The sequence below is a fragment of the Heliangelus exortis genome, chromosome 1, assembly GCF_036169615.1.
Source record: "Heliangelus exortis chromosome 1, bHelExo1.hap1, whole genome shotgun sequence".
Lineage (NCBI taxonomy): Eukaryota > Metazoa > Chordata > Aves > Apodiformes > Trochilidae > Heliangelus > Heliangelus exortis.
The window spans coordinates 191,229,672-191,253,494 of record NC_092422.1 but is presented as its reverse complement, the minus strand read 5'-3'; the positions used below and the strand labels follow the sequence as shown (position 1 = coordinate 191,253,494).

Genomic DNA, 23,823 nt, shown 5'->3' with positions numbered 1-23,823 from the left:
TGTTCAGAATCTAGCCCCACATGTTGTCCAGGTCCAAAAAATATTTCTTAATTGATATTTTTAGATCTTTTTATATTTCCACTCTTCTGGTAGGAACTTTGCTACCTCTCTCAACAGTGTAGCAAACTTAAGAGGGTTGACTTAATACTTACTTTCTACATACCATCTTTGCTGCTTACCAACCTTACAAAAGCTGGCACTAGATATATATTAACATCAGACTCCTCCTGCTTCCAGTACCCTTCATGGCTTCCACCTTGGCCAATCCTTACTTAATATCTTTGTCTCCATTCGCATAGCTTCATTTTAAAAATTTTATCTTCTCTTTTAAAAACAACCTCAAAACTCACTTCTTTCAGCATGTTTTCCGCCACTATTTTCAGCTCCGGTGCTATCTGCTCCCTCTCTCTTCCCTGAGCATATTGGAAATAAGAAAATTAAGATTCACTCAAAGTTAAGACAATAGAGAAACAAATAAATTAGCTTAATTCCTGATAAACAAACCTCTTCAATTTAACTGCATTAATTTTCCTTTTACACATCAAATCTTAAATTTGCTGACTATAGACTCCTACCTTTAGGGAAAAAGTGCAGAAACAGGCACTGCAATTAAATTCACCCTTCAATGCTGTGAAGGATGTTACACCAAGGTGGATATGCTTTAAAAAAACCACCCTCTGAAAAACTGCCTTGTCTCCCTCAAGTTTGGACAGGGGAGAAAAGACTGAAGAGAAATGACAGGAAATGCAGAAGTAACAAAAGACATGTTGTACTCATTGACTGGAGTGTACACACTATCTTATTTTCCCCTCTGTAACTTAATTATTCCTTTGCTAACAAAATCCACACACCCAGATTACCACAGTAACTGAAGCTACTTTTTAAGTGTTTTTAAAGTTCATTTTAGACCTTAGATCTAAGGATCCTGGCTCTGCCTCATACATCCCCTCATTTTATAATGATGACCACTCTCAACCTAGAAATACATTTTATATTTGAGATAGTGTCATAATATAGTGGTTCCATTCTTTGCTTGTTTTGCACAAAACATTACTACTAACTTACCTCAAGTACAGAGGTGTTTTCAGTACATAAGAAAAGTTAAAGCTATATTTTTCATCTGAAGGACACCTAAGTTTTCTGATTTCAGACCTAGGTAGAATTTACATAAGAGAAAGGCTGAAAAAATATCTACCAATTCACTAGATGGAAATGTATCACAGAACCTGAAACAACATCTAAATTCAGAATTTCATTGATTCTGCATATCTGGTGTGTTCAGAATTACACACACAGCCCCCTCAAAAAACCCCAAAATCATTGTGTTTCTCTACATGTTTGAAGTATTTTAACACCTGGTGTTAATTTATAGCCTCGTTTTCTAGCAGCACAAGGATTTTGCAAACATATTATAAATTAATGATGTACATTAAAATGAAAACTACTTATCAGTATCAAAGAAATTTGATCAAGGTATAGAATTTACAAAGACACTAAGTTTCTACATGTTGCACAAAAAAATAAACTAATGAGCAAAGACAGTTGGGAAGCAGTAACTCTTCACTAACAAAAAGCCTGTGTTGTCAGCCAAATTACATTGCCTTCACAAGGCAGAGAGTACAAAAAGCTTTCCTTATTAGTTGACTGTTTAATACAAAAATTAAACCCCATTCTGACACATTTAGATCAGCCTTTCAGATGGGAGTATGTTTAACGCTCAGTCAATAGCTAGTTTAAAACCAGAAACTAGTATTTATGATTAAATTTATGATAAAACATACATAGCTTGTTTTTTTATATTTTATAAAATATGTTTATTTGCATTTTGATATAATATTTTATATTATGACAAAGCATACTTTTACAATCAAAAGCATGATCATCAATCCCTTCTGTGCTACCACACACACTCAAACTAGCATTGCCTCCCAGAGAGCTAGAACTATACAGACACTGCACCTTCTATTTCTGATCTCATCTCCTATTATTCCTTTCCACTACTACAGGAACTCACTCATGTTATCTGGCTTTGTCTCCATTTATGAAATAATCACCATCCTCCTATCAAGTAAAGAATCTCATAAAAAAAGAAAGGAAATACCCACATTCCTTTAGATGCCTACTGACAAAAGTATTTTTGGCCTATCTACTGGCTCTGACCAATGCAGAATAAACTCTTTTTCATTTTGACACCACGAGAACATCTGTATGTGCCTCCCTTAGAGACAGCTGGAATCAAACTCTTCATGGTTTTATCTGAGATCTGACTGGAGGAGCACTGAAAGTGACCATCCTGCAATTAAAACTTAACACCTTAACCAGCTTAATGAGCTGATGACTGCTCAGAGAAGAATATAAATGAAAGGGAAAAAATATTCCTAAGAGGGTATGGCTTTTTCCAACGTGTCTGAGTCAAGAAAGGAAAAACCTGAAGAAATATTACATGGAATTATCCTGACAGTTTTCCTTTCAGAAGGAGTCTAAAACAGTCTCACTCTTAAGCCATCTCATTTCCCTAAATCTGTGAGGTGTCACAGACCAGCATAGTCCCATGAGTAATTTCAGCTCAGCTAACTTTTTAGGCACAGCAGAGTCATCCAATTTGAAGACCTGCATGCCCTAATCCATCCCTTACTGTCAGCTGAGAGACCAGCACCCTGAGGAGCTGTTCAAGCTTCCCAATGCCCAAACCTACAGACACCTGCATCAGCTTGGTTGATGAACAGGGCTTTGAACACCGATACAGCATCTCTGCCAGAGCCTGAACTTTGTTTTGACATGAACCCCACAGCTTCAAGCTTTGCCTTTAACTTCTTAGCTTTTCAAGTCCAATGCAGTTTCAAGAAAGAGGAGGATTAAATTATAAATTCACTGGATCAGGTAGGATTTTCACTTTTGAGCCACAAAATGTCCAGCCCCTGGAGTCAAGATGTGGGTTTTCCATCCCTCCCACCCATTCTAGCCACAGACAGAAGTTTACTGCTTCAGAAACAGAAGAATCTGTATTAATCCTTGAAAATCCAAAGCACCAAAACCAATTTGTTTTACAAACTGGGTTCAGAGGAAACACCTTATTTGCTCAACTCTGACTTTGTTTCTTAACACCTGGTGCTGCTTTTCCCACTACACAGTACCACTGAAAGACAAACCTGTAATTCGTAAGAGAAACCTTTAAGAAACATTTTGTTGCAGATATCCCTAATAAAACACAGCTAGATTTTCACAGATGCCATTTGTGGCCCTTACACATACTTAGAGGTTAAAATTTTAAAAATTCTGCTATGAAAAGCTGTATCATCAAAAGAAAAATCTTTAATAATTTACATGGAAGAAAGGCAGAACAGAAAATATTTTATTAGCACCCTAAGCACATTTAATGAGAAAATCATTTATGCACTGAAGTCCACAAATTCTCTTACATGTTTCAGACAGCTGCCTTCATATTTCATTATTTTTAAAATCTTTATGATGGTATTTAGTAACTCTTGCTACATAAACTTCCATATAGTATTTTTCTCTGATATCTGAATGTATTGTTACAAAAAACTTTACCAGAATCATAACAGTGTCTAGCTTTTGGAGTTTCATAAATAAAAAATAGTTCTACCTTAAGTTACTCCTTATTTATGCACTAAAAACCCATCAAACGCAAAAAAATGCCCCAAAACGATCACAAAACAAAGAACTCCTGAACCTTTTTTACCTTGTTCATCAAGAAGTTTTTTTGTAAGATCTTCTGCCTCATCTCCACAGTCTAACTCCAGGGGATCATCATTAATATCCAGGTTCTCCAGCTCCAACTCCAAGTCCTCACTCCCAGGTGCTTCCTTATTATCTTTGGCATCTTTTGAATCTGTTTAAAAGTTCAGTAGAAATATTAAATGATTAAATACAGACAATCATGGTTAGAATACAGGAAGGTTCCTATTGCTAAACCTATGTTGCTCTAGTGTCCCAGTCTTATTGAAAGGGGGCAAAGAGTATCTACTTTGAGACCATCCTGTCTCATCTGTTAGGTCTCCATGGTTTGACATCCTTCATACAGCTTCACCCATACGCCTTAAAACCACAAACACTGAGGCCTGTTAAGGATTATTAAGTTTTTGGTGCTTTGGTTTGTTCTGAATTATACCTGGTACATCTTCACTGAATGACATACATAGATTGAAACAGAAGAAGATACTTAGAAATGCTGCACTTTAACTCAGAAGTGCTTTATATGGATTGCCAGGGCCATCATATGGGAAGTTAAAAAAAAACCCAGCACCCACCAATTAGCATACTGGGAAATTCAGATACAAAACAGTAGCCTCCAAAACTCCAGTAAATGGGTATCACAAATGCTATTTAAAGAGCCAAATACAAAGGTACAAATTCTAATTTAATACTTCTACTGCATATTCTTTATAGCTCAACTGATAACAAAATTGGCAGAGCTCACTAAAGAGGACATTTTTTACACAGAACAAGAAAAAAAGCAAGAAGCAGAACAGGAGGAAAACACTAGAGAAATAATATGCTATGTAGAAGGCTAAATAGAAATCATCTTTTCTTGAAAAGAAGTAATCTACAAATCCCCAGGTGAAGTTTCAGACAGGAACAGCTTATAGTTTTCTTGAACAACAGTTTTTATTTTACCTGAACAACATTGGTCTGGCATAAATAATTTTTCCAAGATACCACCTACAGCAATTTATTATGCTTTTAGGCCTCATTTCCAAACTATGCTCCATTAAAAGAAATTCAAGGCAAATAACCTTATTAAATTTTTTAAACAAAAACGTGGCAACTGAGCAGGGTAAGCATCATATGGAAATTGTAGACTCACAGAGTGAGCAACCTGTTTAGATTTGCAGAATAACTTTGTCTGGAATGGACCCTGGTGAGGTCTCTAGTTCAACCATCTGATCCCAGTGGACGAGCAATTTGTTCAGACAAAATTTCCCAAGGACCTTTTCCAATTGTCCCAAAAATATTTTAAGATAGATTCCAGTCTCCCTTGGCAAGCTGTCCCAACACCTTATTATCCTCACAGGGAAATTCAGAATTAGAAATCAGAAGCAGGTCTTTGAGCTATAGAGTTGAAATTCCATTAATACCAAACACTGACCTACTGTGTGCATATTAAAAAAACATGTGGCCAAAATACTGCTCTTAACCAAACATGCATGTTCTGTTATACCTTGAACTAGTGATGGTGAATGTCATTTTCTCCTCCATTATAACTAAAGTCTAACAATGCCTGATGCTGAACCTAGTCAAGGGATGAACCATCAGAAGTGAGGAACCATCCAGAACTTCTAATATACTGGGATTCTATACTGAGACAGTTGGTTACCATAAACAGTTTAGTTGAAAAAAAAAAAAAAAAAAAAAAAAAAAAGGAATATGCACTAACATATTTGAAAGAAGATAAATGTCTATATTTCTCACAGAAAATTAACATTTACTCAAATTGGTGAAACTCCAATTATATTAAATTTTAAATTCTATCAATATTAAAATACATTCACTTTTTTTCCTTTCCTTAAATAGCATATTCAGATATAATTCCTATCCCATATAACTTAATCCCTACAAATCAATCTGAACTGGTGTTCCTTCCTGATCGACACAAATTAATTCATCAGAGAATCAAGATTTCCTTCAAATTTGCATTTCTGTTGAACAAGATATCTTAAAAAATACTCATCTAGGCATTCTACCTCTTGATTCATCTTTGCCAGATTCCTTGTTCTGGGAACATTTTTCATTATCTTTAAACAAAATTGCTGGCACAAAAGCCTTTAAGTCGATGAGATTCTCATAGAAGTTTCTAGCATCTTCATCTTCCCAGATACCCCCTTCCAGGTCATATTCTCCAGGCTTTCCTGGTGTGAAAATATCAATACCAGGTCCATGTTCTGCAAAAACAGCGAAACCATGAGTTATTTACACAAATTTCACAGGTACCTCTACATATTAAGAAAATACTTTTAGAAACATGTGAGTCTATTTATTACTGTTGCTGTATTGCAATGTATTGTTTAAGTGCTTTTAACAAACAAATCTTAATATTTTATGTATCAGTAAGTTATCTTCAAATTGTAAATTGGACATTGATAAAAAACAGACAGTATTGGAGTAAAAGTGAAATCAAGAAACACATTATGTGTTATTAGGAAGGAAGGCTACAACAGCCTTTAACCACATTAGCATAAAAAGTAATTGCTTTGAGTATGACTAATTTTTACCTCATTGTAGTCCAAGAACAGAAGATTAAAAAGAATAATTAAAGGTAGAGGCATTTGATATATAGAACACAGAATTCCTCCAGACACGAGGTACATTCATGATTTCAAGACCCTTTCTAAATCTAAAATCTGAGATTCAATAGGGCATTGAATATGTTCACCAGTTAAACAATGTACTTCTCAGGAGAGCCACCTAGTGACTTATTTAGCTTAACAATATGATCCCTGTTTATATCATTCAAACCCATTTTTGAAATGAGTTCTTTAAATATTTTTTAAAATGCATTATATCATTTGGATTAGGTAAAAAATATTTTAGTTTTCCATTTATTCCTGTACTACCTGAAACAAATCTAAAGAGATATTACTTAAGTTACCATAACTACACAACATACAATAGCTATAGTTACATGTTAGTTATAGTTGTAGTTTTATGTTATATGTTAGTTATAGTTATATGTTAGGTTTAATTACTTTCATAAAGACACATGTATTTTTAATTCATTGTTATTCTTAAAGGAAAAAGCCTAAATAAAAAGAAACCAATGGAAAGAACACATTAGTAAGAGGGTTTGTTTTGCTTTCCCATCACATCCAAGATAAATCCAGCCTCCTGTTTACTTGCTTTAGAAGATGGCCTACCCTCAGGTGTTGGTTTCTCTTTGGGAAGATCAGGCATATTTTCATCCAGAAGATCAGCTAGAGACTGAGAATTTGCCAACAGCTTCTGATAGGACATAGAAAACTCCTCATACTGCTTGTGTCGATCCTCACTCAGTTCTCCTTTAGAGTGAAGAATGCGCCTACAAAAATCAAAATTACAATAAGATGATTTTTTTAATCAAAATATATTTGAGCTACACTGAACCACTACCCGTGTCTCTGAGCAAAGCTAAATTTCCCTCCTTGAGGGAAATATGGTAATTCCAGCTTAGACCACAATAGCCAAAATTTAAATTATGCTTTCCTTTTTCTAAGCAACCATACTGAATTACCAAGTTCTATGTCATTGAGAGTAGGGCAGCCACAGAAACTCTAACTTCAATGATCAAAGAAAAAGGCTATTTTTTTTTTCATCATTATCCTGCAGTAGTTTTTGTAGTAAAGGTTTTTGTAGTAAATTAAAACATTAAACTTATATGAAAGCTGGATAAAAGCTGCTTTGCATCTGTAATAACACATTTCTATGTTGTTCAAATAACTAAATGGGCAATCATTGCCTGGAGGCTCAAAAAAATTTGCTCATTAAGACCATCCCCATAATTTTCCATCAAACTGAGTTATTTTGAGTTTATCAGTCCAAAGTAAGAGCAGCTGCATTTATTTCACCACTCTTGAGGGGTTTTTTGTGAAAATATTAATACGCATTTTAAACTCTCTTAAAAAAATTAACTCCACTGTCAAAAGCAACTTGCATTTCAAGCAACAAAATCACTGCTTAAAAGTGCACACTAAAGCAGTTTCAGAACTACATGTACAGCTGCACAACTCGATTTTCTTAGCAATCTAACTACAATTAAGACCTAACAATTTATCAGTTATTGCTTAACACCACAAACCAGCTTAAAAACAGATTAATTCATTTTTTTAGTAGATACCACAGTTCAAAAACATTACTTGTTACACACTTTTCCACTTTGCCAGTCCTTCATGATCTACATAAAAACATAAAGTCACATAAAACTCTGCATGATGTTTGAAAAGACTAAATCTTTCCTTCAGAAACCTGCAATTTACCATGGGCTAAAACAAATAGGACTTAATAATTAAATACAAAGTACTTGTATGCTTCCTGAAAGACAAAATTATTTAGATTGTGATCACCTCATCAAATCATACAGAAAATCCTAGGAGTACAAGTTACAGATGTATCATTCATTTCAGAAAGACAAATCTCTGTTCCATTTTCAGAAGATTCCCTTCTACTCACTGTTCCACTTGGGTGCTCTGATTAATTTTAAATACATACTTTAAGAAACTTAAGAAAGCTAAAACTATTATTTTAGAAAACCTGTAACATTTTATAATATTAACACCAAATTTTGAAAGTAACACTCAGCTTTTCTTTCACATACAAGCTCTTGTATTTTCTCAATTCCTAACATATTTGCTCATTCAATTTTAACACAAAAAAGGTAAAAAAAAAAAAAATTAAAATCCTTTGAAAACTCTTGGACTTAAGCAATTTTGACAGCAAGTTACCGTCCATTTTATTTATTAGAAGCAACCAAAAATTACACTTCTTGACTCTAACAGGGTGTTACACTATTACTTAAGTCAAATTCCAAAAAGGAATATAAATAACAGAAACCTCCTCGAGTCCCTACAGAAGCTCAAAACATAAAGCAGCTTGGATTATAAAAAAAAAATTTAAAAAATCAAGAACTTTCAGTACTTTGAACCAAACATACAGAACAAGGCAAGCTTGCTAGTACAAAGCTTGCCACAAAAGACTGATGAATGATGGTCAGTCCTTGATTTTGGAGCTAACTAAGAATTATCAATGTTCTAGTTTGTTCCCAACTTGAGTTCCTGAGAACCACATTTTCCCACCTGTGGCATGATCCACTCTGGATGAATGTCTCCTATATGGCTGAGGAACAAGTCAGTTTTCCAACAATAAGGGACCCTTCAGGCTGGCTGAGCTGTTTGAGGAGGCTACTACAGCAAAGACACAACTGGGCTCAGATTAAACATGGACTTCTAATTGCAAGATGACAGAATGAGCCTGCAAGTCTGATTTGTTCTACAGTAGCTTGAATAATGCAAGTAACATTGGACTAACCAGCCAGTACCCCTGGCAATGCATCCTGACCAAGATGAAAGCATCAGAAGATAAAGTCTGAAATGAGGTGTGAATGCCAGAAGTCCTGAAGCAGGCTGCATCATTAGGCTTTTAAGCAGTAAATATACAATCATATGCTTGCCAAAAGACCCAAACATTTTATAGCATAAAGAATTCTAAAACACTTTAAGCAATTTAAGTTTAGGGACACAAGTGCTGACTTTTTTCAGTTCCCAGTTAATTATAAAACAAAAGTCATCTTTATACCTAGCATATTCACAGGTGAGACATAAAATCCCCTATTATCTGCTCAGAATCAAAATTTTGTGTAGATGTCTTGCTAGGGGGCAAGTTGCAGTAAGGCTAGAAAAAGTTTTATTTATTGACTCTCTTACAAAACCACACCCAAGTAACATGTGTTATCTGCTCCTGCAAAGTAGAGCAAGAAAAATTAACAAACTAAATAACCACTGATTTCTAAAGGAGAGTAGTTCAATTTAGATTGAGGAAGCATGATAAGTGCCAATTAATAGCCCTTCCACAGAGACAGCTATCCATTAGGTACAGATTTTCAGTTTAAAATATACCAGCTACCTCATAAACACCAGCACTGAAGCTCTGTGCTATTATTAAAAATCAAAAAGGCAAAGTGCTGTAAAAATAGTACAGGAGTTTCAGTCCCAAAAGATAAGTGTTAACAAATCCAAGCTAAAGCATACTAAGCAATCTTTAAAAAACACAATTTTTCAATACAATTAGAAATAAAGCATACAGCACTTATCTTGATGTCTTCAGAATGCTGCAAAGTGCCAAAACACCTCGTCAGATCTTAAAACACCCTTAATTTAGACAAAATCATTTTCTTTCATATCCAACACTCACTTTTGAAAAACACACACCAGAATTTGGAAATCAAGTTGCTCCCTCCCAATGACACAGCCTGACTCTGATTTGCTATTAGCTGTGTAACCAAACGACCATGGGGTTCTACTGTTAAAGAGGAATTCAAGGTAGTTTTCCTAATTACCCACATGCATAAACCTTTATATCTAATAATGCTTTAATTGTTTTTAATTATTCAGAAGGTAACACAATACTAAAGCACTGCTAAGTTCAGCATATTAATTTTCAATTAACTCAACCAGTCTGTACAGCCTGAGTTATTTCACAGTCACTCTTCTGACACAGATACATTCAACAGGTCTTTGTATCATAACCTGAAGATTTGACACTGTTGATGCACAAGAGGGAACAGTTTGCTGCCTGTTCACTTTCCTAGTTCTGGAGTAACACTGAGAATAAAAGCTGCTGCTATCAGCCAAATGGATTAGGTTTCAAATACACAGAAGATCACTTTTTGCAACAGGATTACTTAGTCATCTTTAAAAAAAAAAACACCAAACATAAGCCCAAACAAACAAAAATTAAATTCAAATATATTTTTAAAAAAACCCCACACACACATAAACAAAAAAAAACCAAAAAACTAACAACAACACATCACCACAATCACTTATTAGAAATCCACAGTTTACAATTTCTATAGTATTCACAGACTTCTTACCAGGCAAGTTTCTGTCTTTGACCTCATGCCTTGCACAACCTCAGTATGCAAACGCCAAGCGTCTCTCTTGTTACAGACATGTTGTAAGCAAATAAAATTAGGCAATAAAGTTTTTTGATGTCTTACATCTTCCACAAAACTTATTTCCCAGCTTTTATTAAGCAGCTAAAATAAACATCTAAAAGTTCAGACAGAGATCAATGATAAAATTATCTTCATCCAGTGACAGACTATACTTGTTCACATTCCTTCCCCAAAATAAAGCTTTGCACCCAAGTTCAGAGGGATAATTCAGATAATGAGGTGTCTGGTCTGAGCCACTCAAAGCAGGCTCAATGATGAGATTGGACCAGGCTGCTCAGGGCTCTATCCAGTAACTTTTATCCAGTTGTGCAAGTAAAGATTAATGTATTTTTCCCTCTTCCAGAATGCTAATATTTGTTCTTTATCATAGTTTCTTAATATTCTTCATATCTCTTGGCATTTTTTCCACTTTTATTTCCTGTCATACAGGAAATACACATTTCAGCACTTGTTAATTGAATCTCAGACAGAACCAATGTGCCCAGAAATCTTACATTTGCTTCCAAAAAAACAACAACTGAGTAAATAACACTCAGTAAAGTAGTAAGGTACTTGTACAAATTATGATATCTCAAAAGTCAGTTTAAGGTCCTGTGAAATACACCACTTAGCTGACTGAGAAGGACTGCAGCACAATACCCAGAAGACAATGGATTGAAATTCAAAGCCTTGGTTTGGGAACATCAAATTTTCATGTACTCCAAGCATACATTTGGCCCTGGATGGATGGTGAGCGTTTTAGCTGAATCCTCTGTTTACACATAGTAACATGCTCGTTTCTATCTGCCTGGAATGCTTCCAAAATGACTAAAGAAGGACCACATTTAAATACCAGCAGCTGAGTTTAGGCTGGCTCAAACAATGACAATTCAAGCTGCTCTAAAGAAAAGCAAATAATTATTAAACAATGTGGTCATGGCAGAAATTAAATTATTCCTATCTTAAAGATGTGCATATTCATACTCTTCAATATTAGTATTTCACATAGACACTTAAAGAGTATTTGAATCAAACTGCCTGTACGCACAAACACTTCAATACATAAAATTCATCCATATTAAAGTGTAAGGGATAAAAATTTCCCCCCATACTGGTACACTAAAAAAATGTAAACAAGCCAAAGTCATTCAGGCATATGCTCCATTATATGGGTGTGAGTGGAAACGGAGAAATCAGATTGTGCCAACTGGAAAAGGATGGTGCCAGCTGGGAAAAAAGCATTACTCTCAAGATGCTAAGGGGACAGAACCAAACTACAAGAGTGAAGGGATTAAAATCCAAAGGTCAGCCTCCATTTCAAAGAATCTGTTTAGGTTTTGTTTTTTAAGTATTCAGAGCAAATTTCTAAGTATCTTAGATATATTGCAGTATCTTAGATATATACTTATCTTCTACACACCAACACTTAGTATACAAATACCGTAACATATTTAGGCATTTCATAAACAAACTATTTTTTTCTCCACAAATAAAAAGCAACATTTAAATGTCACCTGTTTTGTCTTTCAATATTTTGTAGCTCCCTGTGGTCCCTTTTCAGGTGTTTGGTCAAAGACGTAAAGTACTCCTTCAACAAATTCTGGAAGGGCTGTTGTTTCTCTGGGCTAATTATCTCACTAGGAGGAAAGCTCAAGTTAAACTTCTCTGCAACAGTTTTTACTTTCCTTGGCACCAAACCAGCAATGTCATCTCCACAGTGCCGACAAAAGCTGATAACCACAGAAACATGAGTATGGGATTCTCGATCAGCGTTAATAATATTTTTAAGCTGCTCATAGATTAAAGACAGACCTTCCTTGTCAGTGAATATCCCAACTATTGTCAATTCCGCAATGAAACGCAAATCCGTTCTTAACTTGGTGATGTTGGGAGTCTTCTCCTCTTTCCTTGCTTCAAAATGTTTTTTCCAAGCCTGAAGTAACGAGGGAGCAAAATCAGCGTAGCGCTGGTGAAAGAGGGAGCACAAATGCACAGCGCAGTTCACGTCCGATATTTTCAGTTTGGCTTCCACAATAGAAGCTACTGCCTCTGCAATGTATTTGCTTAAATTCAGGCTATTAAAGTCATGGGACAGGGAGTCCCTTTGTTGCTCTGTAATGGTTTTTAGCTTCTTAACAAAAGCTGTGTTCTTCTTCAGACTGGAATCTAGCCTGCTGAAGAAGTTTTCCTCAGGGCGATTGTCTGGTGCGTTCTGGTTTTTGCTCCTGAGCTCTTTTCTTGCCTGGTGGCGCTCCCAGGCCTCCTGATGGAGCTGATGTGCTTCCTCTTTTTCCCTAAGAGAAATGAAAATCAGTAATTTTCTTTAAGGACCTTACTTTCACATTAACAGTTCAAAGGCAAGAAGTCACAGTTGACTCAAGCAACTCTAAACCCTCAAGCAGTTCTAAACACAACTACCCCTTAATACTGTATTTTTAACTATTTAATAAGTTAGTCCTAGAAAGCTAAAGCATCTGCTTCATAAACTACTCTGTTTAATTTTTTTTTTGCTGCAAAGGCAAGTACTAATTCATACAAAATGATATTTCTGAAATATTTCTAAGTAGCACATATTAAACCAAAGACTTAGAAAATATGCACATAAAGATCCATTTACTCCAGACTGAGATGAACCTTTTAAGGAAAAGAACAGCCTTTCAATGGGTTACAGCTAAGGGAAATATTCCCAGACTACTGAAATCTGACAGAAATTTTTTAAAAAGGTGAAATACACTTGTCCCAGCAAGTGTGCATTACATGGTCATCACATACCAAAAACCAGTACTACAGACACAACTAACAGAGGACAGAGCTGAAAACTCACAACTATGTAGAAGTCAAAGCACAGTCAGCTACCCATGTAGAATTTATAACAGAACATACAACCCATAGTAAATAATTCAAACAGGTAATTTTTTATAGTTCTGACCACAATGCATACAGCAGGACTACAGCATGTGGCTCAATTAAACCATTAAAGGACAACTTACTTCAGTTGAGCAGCTGCTTCTTCTTGTTTCTTTTTCTCTTCCTCCTCTAGTTTCTTTTTCTCCTCCTCTTCCAGTTTCTTTTTTTCTTCTTCTTCTTTCTTCTTCTGTTCTTCTTCTGCCTTTACTTTATCCTCTTCTTTTTTCTTCCGCTCTTTGTCTTCCTTCTTTCTTTTATCCTCCTCCAGTTTTTTCTTTTTATCTTCAGGAACCTTTAAAGTCTCTCTTTTCATGCCAACCTTGACATCTTCTTTTGGCTTCTCCCTGGTGCTCACTGGTCGCCTTTCAGGAAATTCTTTTTCTTTATTATTTAACAGAGATTCTTTTTCTTCCATATTTGCTGACTTTTTGCGCTCAGCTGGCATTGTGTTACCCAGGCAAACCTGCAGAATCACAAGAAAATAAGCACTTTTAACTTCTTGTTGATATATTAAAGTCACTTTCACAGCCCACCCATACTCACTTAATTCTTAACTGAATAAGGTAACTCACAAATTCATCAGAGCAAAACACAAGTTAAAGTTCTTGAACTACATAAGGGACATAGCAGCAGGTAACTACTTAGCATTTTGTTATAATGTTACACAGCAAAGTTGTCTTTAGCATGAATTATACAGTAAAAACATTTGAGGTTTATGCAACCTGATGAATACAAGATATGGAAACGTAAGCAGAAGTCCATCTAAAAAAATTAAGAATAATGAAAACAAAGTATCTGCAACTCCAAAAATTAATAAAAATATCTGATTCATGAGCAAGGACCTGCAACTCACTGACCCTTCTCCTAAGAATACTCCACCTTCCACTACCTCTACTCAGGAGCATAGGATAATGAAGATTAGACAGAACATCAAGTGGTTCAACTTCCTGAGCAAACAGGACAAACTGTGAGGTCAGACAAAAGTGCTCCAGGCTCCAGTCTTGAAAACTGCCAAGAAAAGAGACTGCACAACCTCTCTGGCCAACCTGCTCCAATGCCTGAGTGTCCTCATTGTAAAAAGGCATTATCTTGTTTTCACCTTTCCTTACTCCTCCCAAGATTTCCCCAGTCATAACAAGCACACTTCCATATGGCACAAGTACCAGCTGGAAGAGTGTGCTGTGCTGGCTAAGATGCATGCACAGACTTCCCTGCCAACAGAGCAAATGGCAGCAATTGCAGACCAACTACAATTATCAAGAGTTACCAAAGGCTTTAACTTTTATCTTATCTACAAAGTTAATGGTTTTCTGGGGACTTGTAGGAGCTTTAGCAACTTCGGGGGTTCTAGCCATCTAAGCTTTAGTTTCATTTGGACAAGTATCCTTAAGGTAACAAATACTGAACAAAACAAAACAACAACAACAAAAAAAAAAGGATATAAGCACAGAATAATTCAGGTCATAAGGAAACTCTGAAGGTCACATAGTTCTTCCTTGTTCAAAGCAGGTCAAATCAGATCAGGTGCTTGGCTAGTCCAAGGACTGGGATGCAGTGGTCCTCTCCAGGCCACTGTTCCAGCATGTGAATATTCCCACTGTAGCAAAGCTTCTCCTACAATAATCCAGGAATCCACTGTGCCTCAGCTTCTGTCCATTTCTTCTCAATCTGTCCCTGAACAGCTTTAAGACCAACTCAGTTCCATCTTCTCTACACTCTCCCATTAGGTTGCTGCAGACAATAATAAGACTTCCCCTTCTCCCAGATGAAGTTCTCCCCCAGTTCCCCCTGGCTCACTTCAGCCAGCCTGTCCTCCAGCCTCCTAATGATCTTAATTGCCCTCCTGTGGATTTGCTCCAGCTTGTCGATGCCTTTCTTGAAGAGTCTACACAACTGGATGTGATGTTTAGATGTGGTCTTGGAAGTATCAAAGAGAGGGGAAGACTCACCTTCCCCAACCTGGATTAACTTCAGTCTAGAATTCAGCTGGTCTCATTGCAGTGGCATTCTGCCAACTCATGTACAAGATCAGACAGGGCCAGACAGCACTGAAAGAGGCAACTGGAACCACCTCAGCCTTATTTGCCTCAGACCAAATAAATTTATTTTCTCAAAACAAAAAATTCTCTTAAAACAAAAAACAATTTTCATATATTTACAGGCTTCAGGTTAAATGCAGGTATAGGCAGGACTGGTGGGATATGTTTGCATGTAAAACCTCCTAAAGAACTATCACTCACTTTTTATCAGTAACACTGGTTTGATTCCCAAATGCCACCTCTACTTTTCCCTTTCTAACATTTTACTCAGAACTGATGATGAAAAAATGCTAGACTCAAATATTTCCTGCATCTACTCAACAAAAGTGCATAATGAAACCCTTGTATTCCAATCTAGTGTAGAGTTTCTATTATTTTTCAAAACTTCAGAAGACAGTTATAAGTAAAAAAAAAAGCTGCTTCCCACCAAGTATCCCACATCTCCTTCACCATCCCCAAACCATAACATGGCAGAATTGTATACTGACTATTCCACATGGAATGCTATTAATGTTATATATACATTATCATTCTTAAGATGCTTGTCCAGATCCTCTGAAGGAAAAAAACATTTGCAAAAACTCACAGTATATTCAGATATAGGCAGAGGCAACTTGTGAATGGAAAACCTGCTCAGGACTTGGCCAATTGGAATGGCACCAATGAAGAAATGTTTCTGACACTGATTTAGAGAGTGAGACCCATCAAATCAGCATCACTTGAACAAGTACCAGCAAATTTGGCTCCCTAATGCATGTCTACAACTAAAAGGCTTCACAGCTCAGTATCTCAGAACCACCTGGATTTCAGAAACAGTAACCTACATCACCTCAAAACAGTGTTGTATTAAGTCAGAACTTAACCCAAAAAAAAACCCCAACCCAAAACAAAAAAAAAACCCAAAACAAAACCAACAATAATCCCAAGAAACCCCCCAAATATCTGCATATTAAAGGCCTGAACTATTTTTCCCATCTCTGCAGTCTAGTTAAACAGGGCCTGTTTCTCACAGATCCACCTGGCAGACAAAAGTACTCCATGTGTTTTGTTTCAAATTCAACAGTAAGTTTATTAATCTTTTCTCACTACAAATCCACATTGGAAATCTGTTTAGTTTGTGACAGCTAAATTCTTTCTCCTACCATTTTTAACAAAAGGGGTCTGAAAAAGAAGCTTCTGGCATTTGAACATCACCATAATACATTACTCAGTAAAATTAGATGCATTTTAACACTGCAGAAGATTCTCCAGTAATTGTATTAAAATGTTTTTCACCAAATAGTAAGAAAATAAGAGAGTAACACAGACATCAAAATAAAGAACCTGAAAGCTAATAAATTAGGAGCTACGTTTAAAATTAAAACATCAGGAAAAAAGGGTTGTTTGATTAAAGAAAGGCTGGAAAAATACACTGCAGTTCCAGTACTCCAGCTTTTATCTTTTTCCCCCACCTGTTGTTAGTAGGGTAATTCAATTCCAATTGGGGAAAAAAAAAAAACAAACCACAATCCACAAACAAAACATCCAGCTGCACATGTAACTTGTAACAATAGGGTTGCTAACCAAGATCACTGCTCTACTCAAACTCTCACTAATTTTAGGAACTCAGAATTCTGTTTTAAAGAGATTATCTGACAAAATAGGGAAGATGGGATTAAAAAAAAAAAAAAAAAAAAAAAAAAAGGATGGAGCATAATCGGGTACATTGTAATTGCAGCCACAAGGCAGTATTATCTCCTTTTTCCCCATGAAGAGTGGTGAGAAACCCCCATCCCGACAATGTAGTTTCTAGCAGATTTCTGCCCTGTATCACAGAATAGAAGACTTCTGACTACCTGCTCCAGAGACAGCTCCTTATCTGACAAACTCTTCACACTGCCAGCTCATTGACGCCTCCCCGATGGCCGGAGGGAGGCACTGCGGGTGCTGCCTCCAAGCTACACCCAGAGGGTCAGCACCCAAGTGTCAGCCAACAGCACGGACAGACCTCAGCTCTGAGCCCGTGCAAGAGCCCTTCCCTCAGCAAGAATCTTCATTTAGACCTTGTTACTTCTCCTCAGCTGCCAGTTGTCACCAGATCTCTAGAAAGTTTATACTTCCTCTAGAAAGTTTATACTTCTGCCCTAATTTGACTGAAACTGGCTGAAAGGTTTAAAAGTTGTGGGAAGCAGAGAAAAATGGAAACCAAGAGGCAGGAGGAGGCTCACCTGAGTCTAACATCCATAGGAAATAAGGATGAAGATATGGAGCTTGTTTCCTTGCAATTCCCTTAATCTGCACCATTAAGAGAAAACTTAATCATTAAGAGAACTTCTATTTGGTATCTGATGTTTACATAATGTCCTGATGAAAAGGCATAGTAACAGCATGAACCTTATGAGCCAATAAATAAGAAATGGTGATTACAACTGAAAATTAGAAAGGACAAAGAAATAGATACAAGACATATGTTCCACATACTTTGGACTCTTAGCAGCCTACTTCTGTAGTGACATTTAGATTCTTTAGCACTCTGTATTCTCGGTGTCATCACTTACAGATGCTATTCTGCCAAAAGAAACTATGTCTGTTAATTTTTCACTACTTGACCTACCTACCTTAACTCAATCTCTGTCAAAACATTTTTTGTTGTATCTGAATTTCTGTTTTTTTCATACCAACCTCAGAATTTAAAAAACTTATGGGATTTGGGTTGGTTAAACTCTAGGCTTGTAAACTTAAAAACAAAGATCCTGAAATACACAGGCAACACTTAAGACAAAGCATCTCTGTACTTACTCTCAAGGAAACAAACAAATTCATAAAAGGCATTCAGCACCATTAATCTAGTCACTACTCAAAATAAAAGGATAAAAATCAACAACTTGGTCCAATATGCTTGAATCCTCTCAGATCACTAAAACCAGCTGATTGGCACAGACAGCAGTGCCATGAACCAGAATCTCAATCCTTGCAAATACAAGTACACAGAAAACAAACATGGTTTTATTAAACTAAGAATATTGAGATCTTTCACATTCTACTGCTACTGGGAACTAAATTGATGACATAAGGATTCCTTTAGGCATATGCTACTCTACTACAAAAGAGATAAGAGATTAAAAACACAAGCAAGATATCCCACTTCTGAATGGCTGAAAAACCTCAGTAAGAAACTTCCTCGTCTCAGAAAATTAAGCTTCAAGAACTGAAACGTAATTACAGTTTCTCTTAAAGGAAGGGAAGGAACATAAGAACAAAACTGTGGTCAATCAGAAGAAAATAAACCAATAGTCTTGAAAAGTGAGACAGAGAGCAAGTCAGGCAATGACAGAGGAGGCAAAGGAGCCCCCCTGTCCCCAGTGGCAGGGAATGCATCCTGCCTGCCCAGCCGGGCAGTTTTACTTTCGCTTCCTTCAGTCTTGTAGGAACCGATCTGCTGTCAGATCCGCAGGAACACGCTTTTCACCGGGAAACACAGGCCTGCGGACTAAGTCGCTGAACACACGCGGAGTGAAAAAAACTTCTTAGCTAACAGCGCTCCTCGCTTCTTCCAGGACACCCCTACACACCCCTCACTCCACCTCGTCAGGCTCCCCGACAGCCCAAACACCTCCTGGGGCTCTGCCTTCCCCGCTCGCCCCCCAGTCCCGAGAAACGCGGCCACCAGCCCCCTGCCTGCCCCTGCCCTGCAGCCACCTCACCTCAGCCCTTCCTCCTCTTCCTCCTCCTCCTCACCCCCCTCTACCCCGGGACACCTCAACCCCGAGGAACCCCCTCCCCCGCGCCGCCTCACGGCCCCCGCCTCCCACAGGCCCTTTTTCCCGACACACCACGGTGCCGCCCCACCCTCCGGGGCGCCCAGTGCCCCGGCCCTCCCCCCAAACGGCCGGTGCCCCCGCCGCCCCCCGCCTCAGCCCCGCTACCTCCGCCCGGTGCAGACATGGGCGCTGCCTCCCGGCCACCGCCGCCTCCTCCGCCCGCCGCGGCCCCGCGAGGCCCCCTCGCTCCTCTCCCCTCACGACGCCCGCCGCGCTCCCTGGCGGGGCTTCCGCTGCCTTGCCTGACCCGCAGCACCGCCCCGAAAGAGCCTGAAAGAGCCCGGGACGCCCGCCCTGCGATGCCCAAGCGTGAAAAAAAGGCGATTCCGCCTAAACGCCTCGTCGCCGCCGTTCCGGACGGTTGGGCGAGTGGTTTTTTCTTAGAGGCAAAGGTCAGGCATCCGTTCAGGCAGCCCCGGGCGGGGTCCTGACGGCGGGCGGCCCTGCTCGAGTTACCGGGAGGCTGCGGAGGCGGAAGTGGCGGAGGGAAAGGAGAGGGGGGGGTGGTGTCCGGTAGCGCCGTCGCTCAGAGCGGGAGGGAGGGGAGGAAGAACGGGCCCTGACCGGCGCTTCCTTGGGGGCCTCAGCGCCCGGTTCGTTTTGTCGCCGAGCGTGACGTCACTCCCGCGATGTATTTTTGGTCGTGAGGGGTGACGTCACCCTGGTCGTCATGCCCGGGGCGGCCTTTCTGAGGGGAGCGGGCACGGCGGTGCCCGAGCTGTCACTGTGGTAAAACCCCGGGAATAACGGGCGTAACATCAAATTCTTACGTAATTGATGATTTCGTGGGTGTTTTCTGTTCGGTTTGCAGCCTGAACCTGGCAGCTCCACTTAACCCTCCTGTCAGGTTCCTTCGGGCTGGACAACCGAAGGTGTTTTACAAAGGTAGATTCGGCTACACAAAACTTTATTTATTTTCTTTTTTAAATGCTCACAAACTGCACGTCTGGGCATGGTGTGGGCTGTTGGTCAATCCTAAAGTCACCCAAGCTGGAAAAAAATGGTACAATCCAGAATTTCAGGGTTTGATTCTTGGTGTTTATTTTACATTTAGACTCGGGATTCTGACAGATTTTTCTCGCTTATGGGAAAGCTCACACCCCTCTAAACTTAACAACGAGCACACACAAATATTTGGCCATGGCAGCAGGCACAGGCCTTGATGTGTATAATGAGATTATTCAGCTGTTAAAGCCACCTTTTATTCCAAGGCAAGGATGAGCTCAAATCTGAGGCTCTGGTTACTGATGCAGAGCTTTAGGTATCTTCTGCCAACTGGCAAAGGACTAGACAGGTTTAGTTGTGTTTTTTTTGCTTTTTCTTTAAGGAAAGAGCTCCCTGGTTTTTTTTTAACTTCATTGCTGATTTTGCAGACACATCTAAAAATCTCTTTCTGGAAAAATTTGAAAGGGCCAAGTCACAATTGTTATTTACACAAAGCATTCAAGTGTCCCTGCTACACACAGGTCTCTTACTTGCCAAAATTTCTTGATTTACCAGGTTGATGAAACTGATTTACTAGAGTAGAGAAGATCCATGTGCTAAATGCAGGAAAAAAAGGGGTTAAATGGGAAAAGTAACTCCTGTTAGTGTTGGTGCTTTCTTTTCCAAGGCACCACTCCTGTACCATCAGTGGATGCCACCAAATGACACTTTTTTTAGACTGGTTTGTAAAGGTGAACTCAGTGTTATATTAGGCTAAAGTATCATTTTTAGGGGCATTATGTCAAGAAATGGTGGTGGGTTGTGGGGTTTTTTTGGGTTATATATGGACTATCAGTATAATTTTGAAAGGAAACAAAACCTCCTGTATTTACACCACACTCCTACAGAGCTACAACTGCATTGGAACTGTTTTATGTAGAGACCATGCAAGTAAAACTTGTTTTACCTTTGTCTGATAGCTCAGAAGGCTTTTCCTTCTAAAATACTTGTTTCATTTGTGTACCTACTTGTCAAGTTTTCTTACTAAGTTACCAAAAAGAACACCAGGTAGATTTTGTTTCCAGAGTCTCAGATGTAAAGCATGTCTTTCAGTGTTTTGAATTCCTGAAATTTTTATTCCCAGCTTTTTCAATGTTTCCTCAATTAGTGGCCCAACATACACACAATATTCAGAAAAATCACAGTTGTGCCAAATACTAATGTAGAATCTGTAGGTGGACTCAGTATTTCCATGTAGCCAAATCCAGAAAATTATCTTTTTTCATTGAGTGAGCTGATATTCACATCGTTTTTTCAGACCCATCTGTTTTATCTCCACAATTTTTCAATTTTTAGATTATTTATAGTCACCATTTCCTGGAAAGGAGCAACATTTTAGTGCATGTACTTTTGCAAGATACACAAGCTTGTGTCTCACCCTGTTTAAATAATCCCACTTTCCTATGACCAGTCCATTCAGACACTCAGATCCAAGATAACCTCTCCACCACAGACCTCCAGCTGACAAACTTCATCACAAACTTGTGAGAAGGTTTTGTGGGTTGATACAACTACTTAAGTGGGAAGGACTATAATCCCTTCAGAAATTACCCCAGTTGATGAGGATTTTTTATTAAAATATTGCAAGTTCAGCTCTGCTAGGTAGTCAGTTCCATACTATTTAGTACATAAAACCTTGATTTTGAAGGATTTCTAGTTTTTTCAGCCAAAACATTAAAGATTACTGAATCAGCCTCATGCAGGAGTCTTCTCTAGAACAGACTCTGTCTTTGCCAGAACAATCAGGCCCAGAGTATGTGCCCTTAGCAGCATTGTTCCTGCTGGCCCAGGTACCACTTCCTCACATTTAGTTATGAATCAAAGTCAACAAAACCTTTTACTGACCTAGATATAGTTACAACAAGGCTTTTGCCAGGTGTAATCATGTCCTGTGCAAGGTGCTTATGCTGGCAAAAGTCTGCAAAACACTTTAAATCTTCAGTAACTGAATTTTGAATCACAGGAAAAACAAAACCAAGCAATTTGCCTTGATGAGGTGTATGGTCCATAAATCCACGCTTTGGCTTGATTAAAGCAGCAACTGAACCCACATATACAAATATTCTATTCCTTCTCTGAGATCCACATGGTGTGACAGAACCACCTCATTTTGTCCTTTCTAACTTCAGATGATTTTTAATGTTCAAACCTATTCCTCCTATCAGTGTTGATTTTGAAATATTCCACTAGGTCTCTGTCTGCTGTAAAGCAAAACCATTTGATATCTGATATAAAAATACTGACATTTGATATAAAAAGCATTGATATCTGCTACTTGACTGATGTTTGCTTAAGAACAGTGGAATAGTATTGCATCATCATACAATCTGACTGCAAAATTTGTCTTTTTACCCAAGCACAGAATAGAAATATTTAACTAGATCAACCTTTTATGCCTCTTTACTGTGAACTCAGAATTAGGTGCTGTTGCAATGTTATTTTTAAGGTTCTTTGTTCTATTATACTTTGAAAAAAATAAATATTCAAAGCCACGTTTCTGCTGTGCTTTACTTTTGGCTGCGTCGTGTCCTCCTATAGCTGTATCCTTTTTCTTTCTTTGCAGCTTTAAAGGTCATTCACTTTTATTTTTTTCTCCTATTATAGATCTGCATAAATCCAACCACACAGCCTCAAGGAACACAAGTGGCCCCTCTCCAAGAACTGTGAATATCATAAAATCCCTTGTCAACAGTGGTGTCATAACTGATTCTGTTGCAAAATTCAGTTCCACCTGCTCCAAAAGCACATTGCCTTTGTTTGATTTGAAGGACAAAATCCTCTTTGATTTCCCTGTTGTGAAGGCAGTCTACCAAGTAGATTCATGGACACAACCAAGCCTGTGGGAAGGTGATTTGCCAGTACCCCTCTTAACTCTCATGCCTACATTCAAAGTTTACAGAATCACAGCATGGTTGATACTGGAAGGGACCTTTTGAGGTCATTTGGCCCTCCCTATTTGACCCAGGGCTACCTAGAGTCATGTGTCCAGACAGCTTTTGAGTATCTCTAAGGATGGAGACTCCACAACCTCTCTGGGTATCTGTAGAAGCACCTGGTGGTTACCCTCACAGTAATAAGGTGTCTCCTGATGTTCAGACAGCACCCAGTGTTTCAGTTTGTGCCCATTGCCTCTGGTCCTGTCACTGGGCTCCACTGAAGAGAACCTGGTTCTGGCCTCCTTGCATCTGTCGTTCAATATTTACAGTTACTGATAAGAGCCCCCTGAGCCCTCTCTTTAGGCTGAACAGTCCCAGCTCTCTCAGTCTTTCCTCATATGGCAGGTGCTCCAGTCCATCATCTTCATGGCCTTTCATTGGATTCTCTCCAATACGTCCATGACCCCAGAACTGGAAATGTGTGTCCTCACCAGTGCCAACCAGAGCAACCTCCTGGCAATACTTTACCTGATGCAGACCAGGACATGGCCCTCTTTGCAGCAAGGGCACAT

The 23,823-nt window shown here is 38.4% G+C and overlaps 1 protein-coding gene and 1 long non-coding RNA gene across 4 annotated transcripts in view; one reads left to right on the top strand and one right to left on the bottom strand.

The window, feature by feature from the left end:
• Positions 1-19,678, bottom strand: part of UPF2 (UPF2 regulator of nonsense mediated mRNA decay) — a 63,381-nt gene extending 43,703 nt beyond the window's left edge. The window contains exons 1-8 of one of the 3 annotated variants that reach the window (XM_071734146.1): positions 19,497-19,579; positions 17,799-17,865; positions 13,636-14,015; positions 12,160-12,939; positions 6,876-7,036; positions 5,706-5,903; positions 3,704-3,853; positions 351-413 (exon numbers count right to left, since the gene is read on the bottom strand). In XM_071734146.1, the coding sequence (XP_071590247.1) occupies positions 351-413; positions 3,704-3,853; positions 5,706-5,903; positions 6,876-7,036; positions 12,160-12,939; positions 13,636-13,997 (1,714 nt within the window). In that variant the 5' untranslated portion in view covers positions 13,998-14,015; positions 17,799-17,865; positions 19,497-19,579. Of the gene's footprint in view, positions 1-350; positions 414-3,703; positions 3,854-5,705; positions 5,904-6,875; positions 7,037-12,159; positions 12,940-13,635; positions 14,016-17,798; positions 17,866-19,496 lie in introns of all 3 variants that reach the window. The other 2 variants (XM_071734147.1, XM_071734148.1) reach the window with 2 other exon arrangements.
• Positions 19,679-19,885: 207 nt separating this feature from the next.
• On the top strand, positions 19,886-23,065 carry LOC139791647 (uncharacterized). The gene is made up of 3 exons (XR_011723978.1): positions 19,886-19,984; positions 20,203-20,276; positions 22,980-23,065. It is a non-coding gene; the product is annotated as an uncharacterized lncRNA (long non-coding RNA).
• The last annotated feature ends 758 nt before the right edge of the window (positions 23,066-23,823 follow it).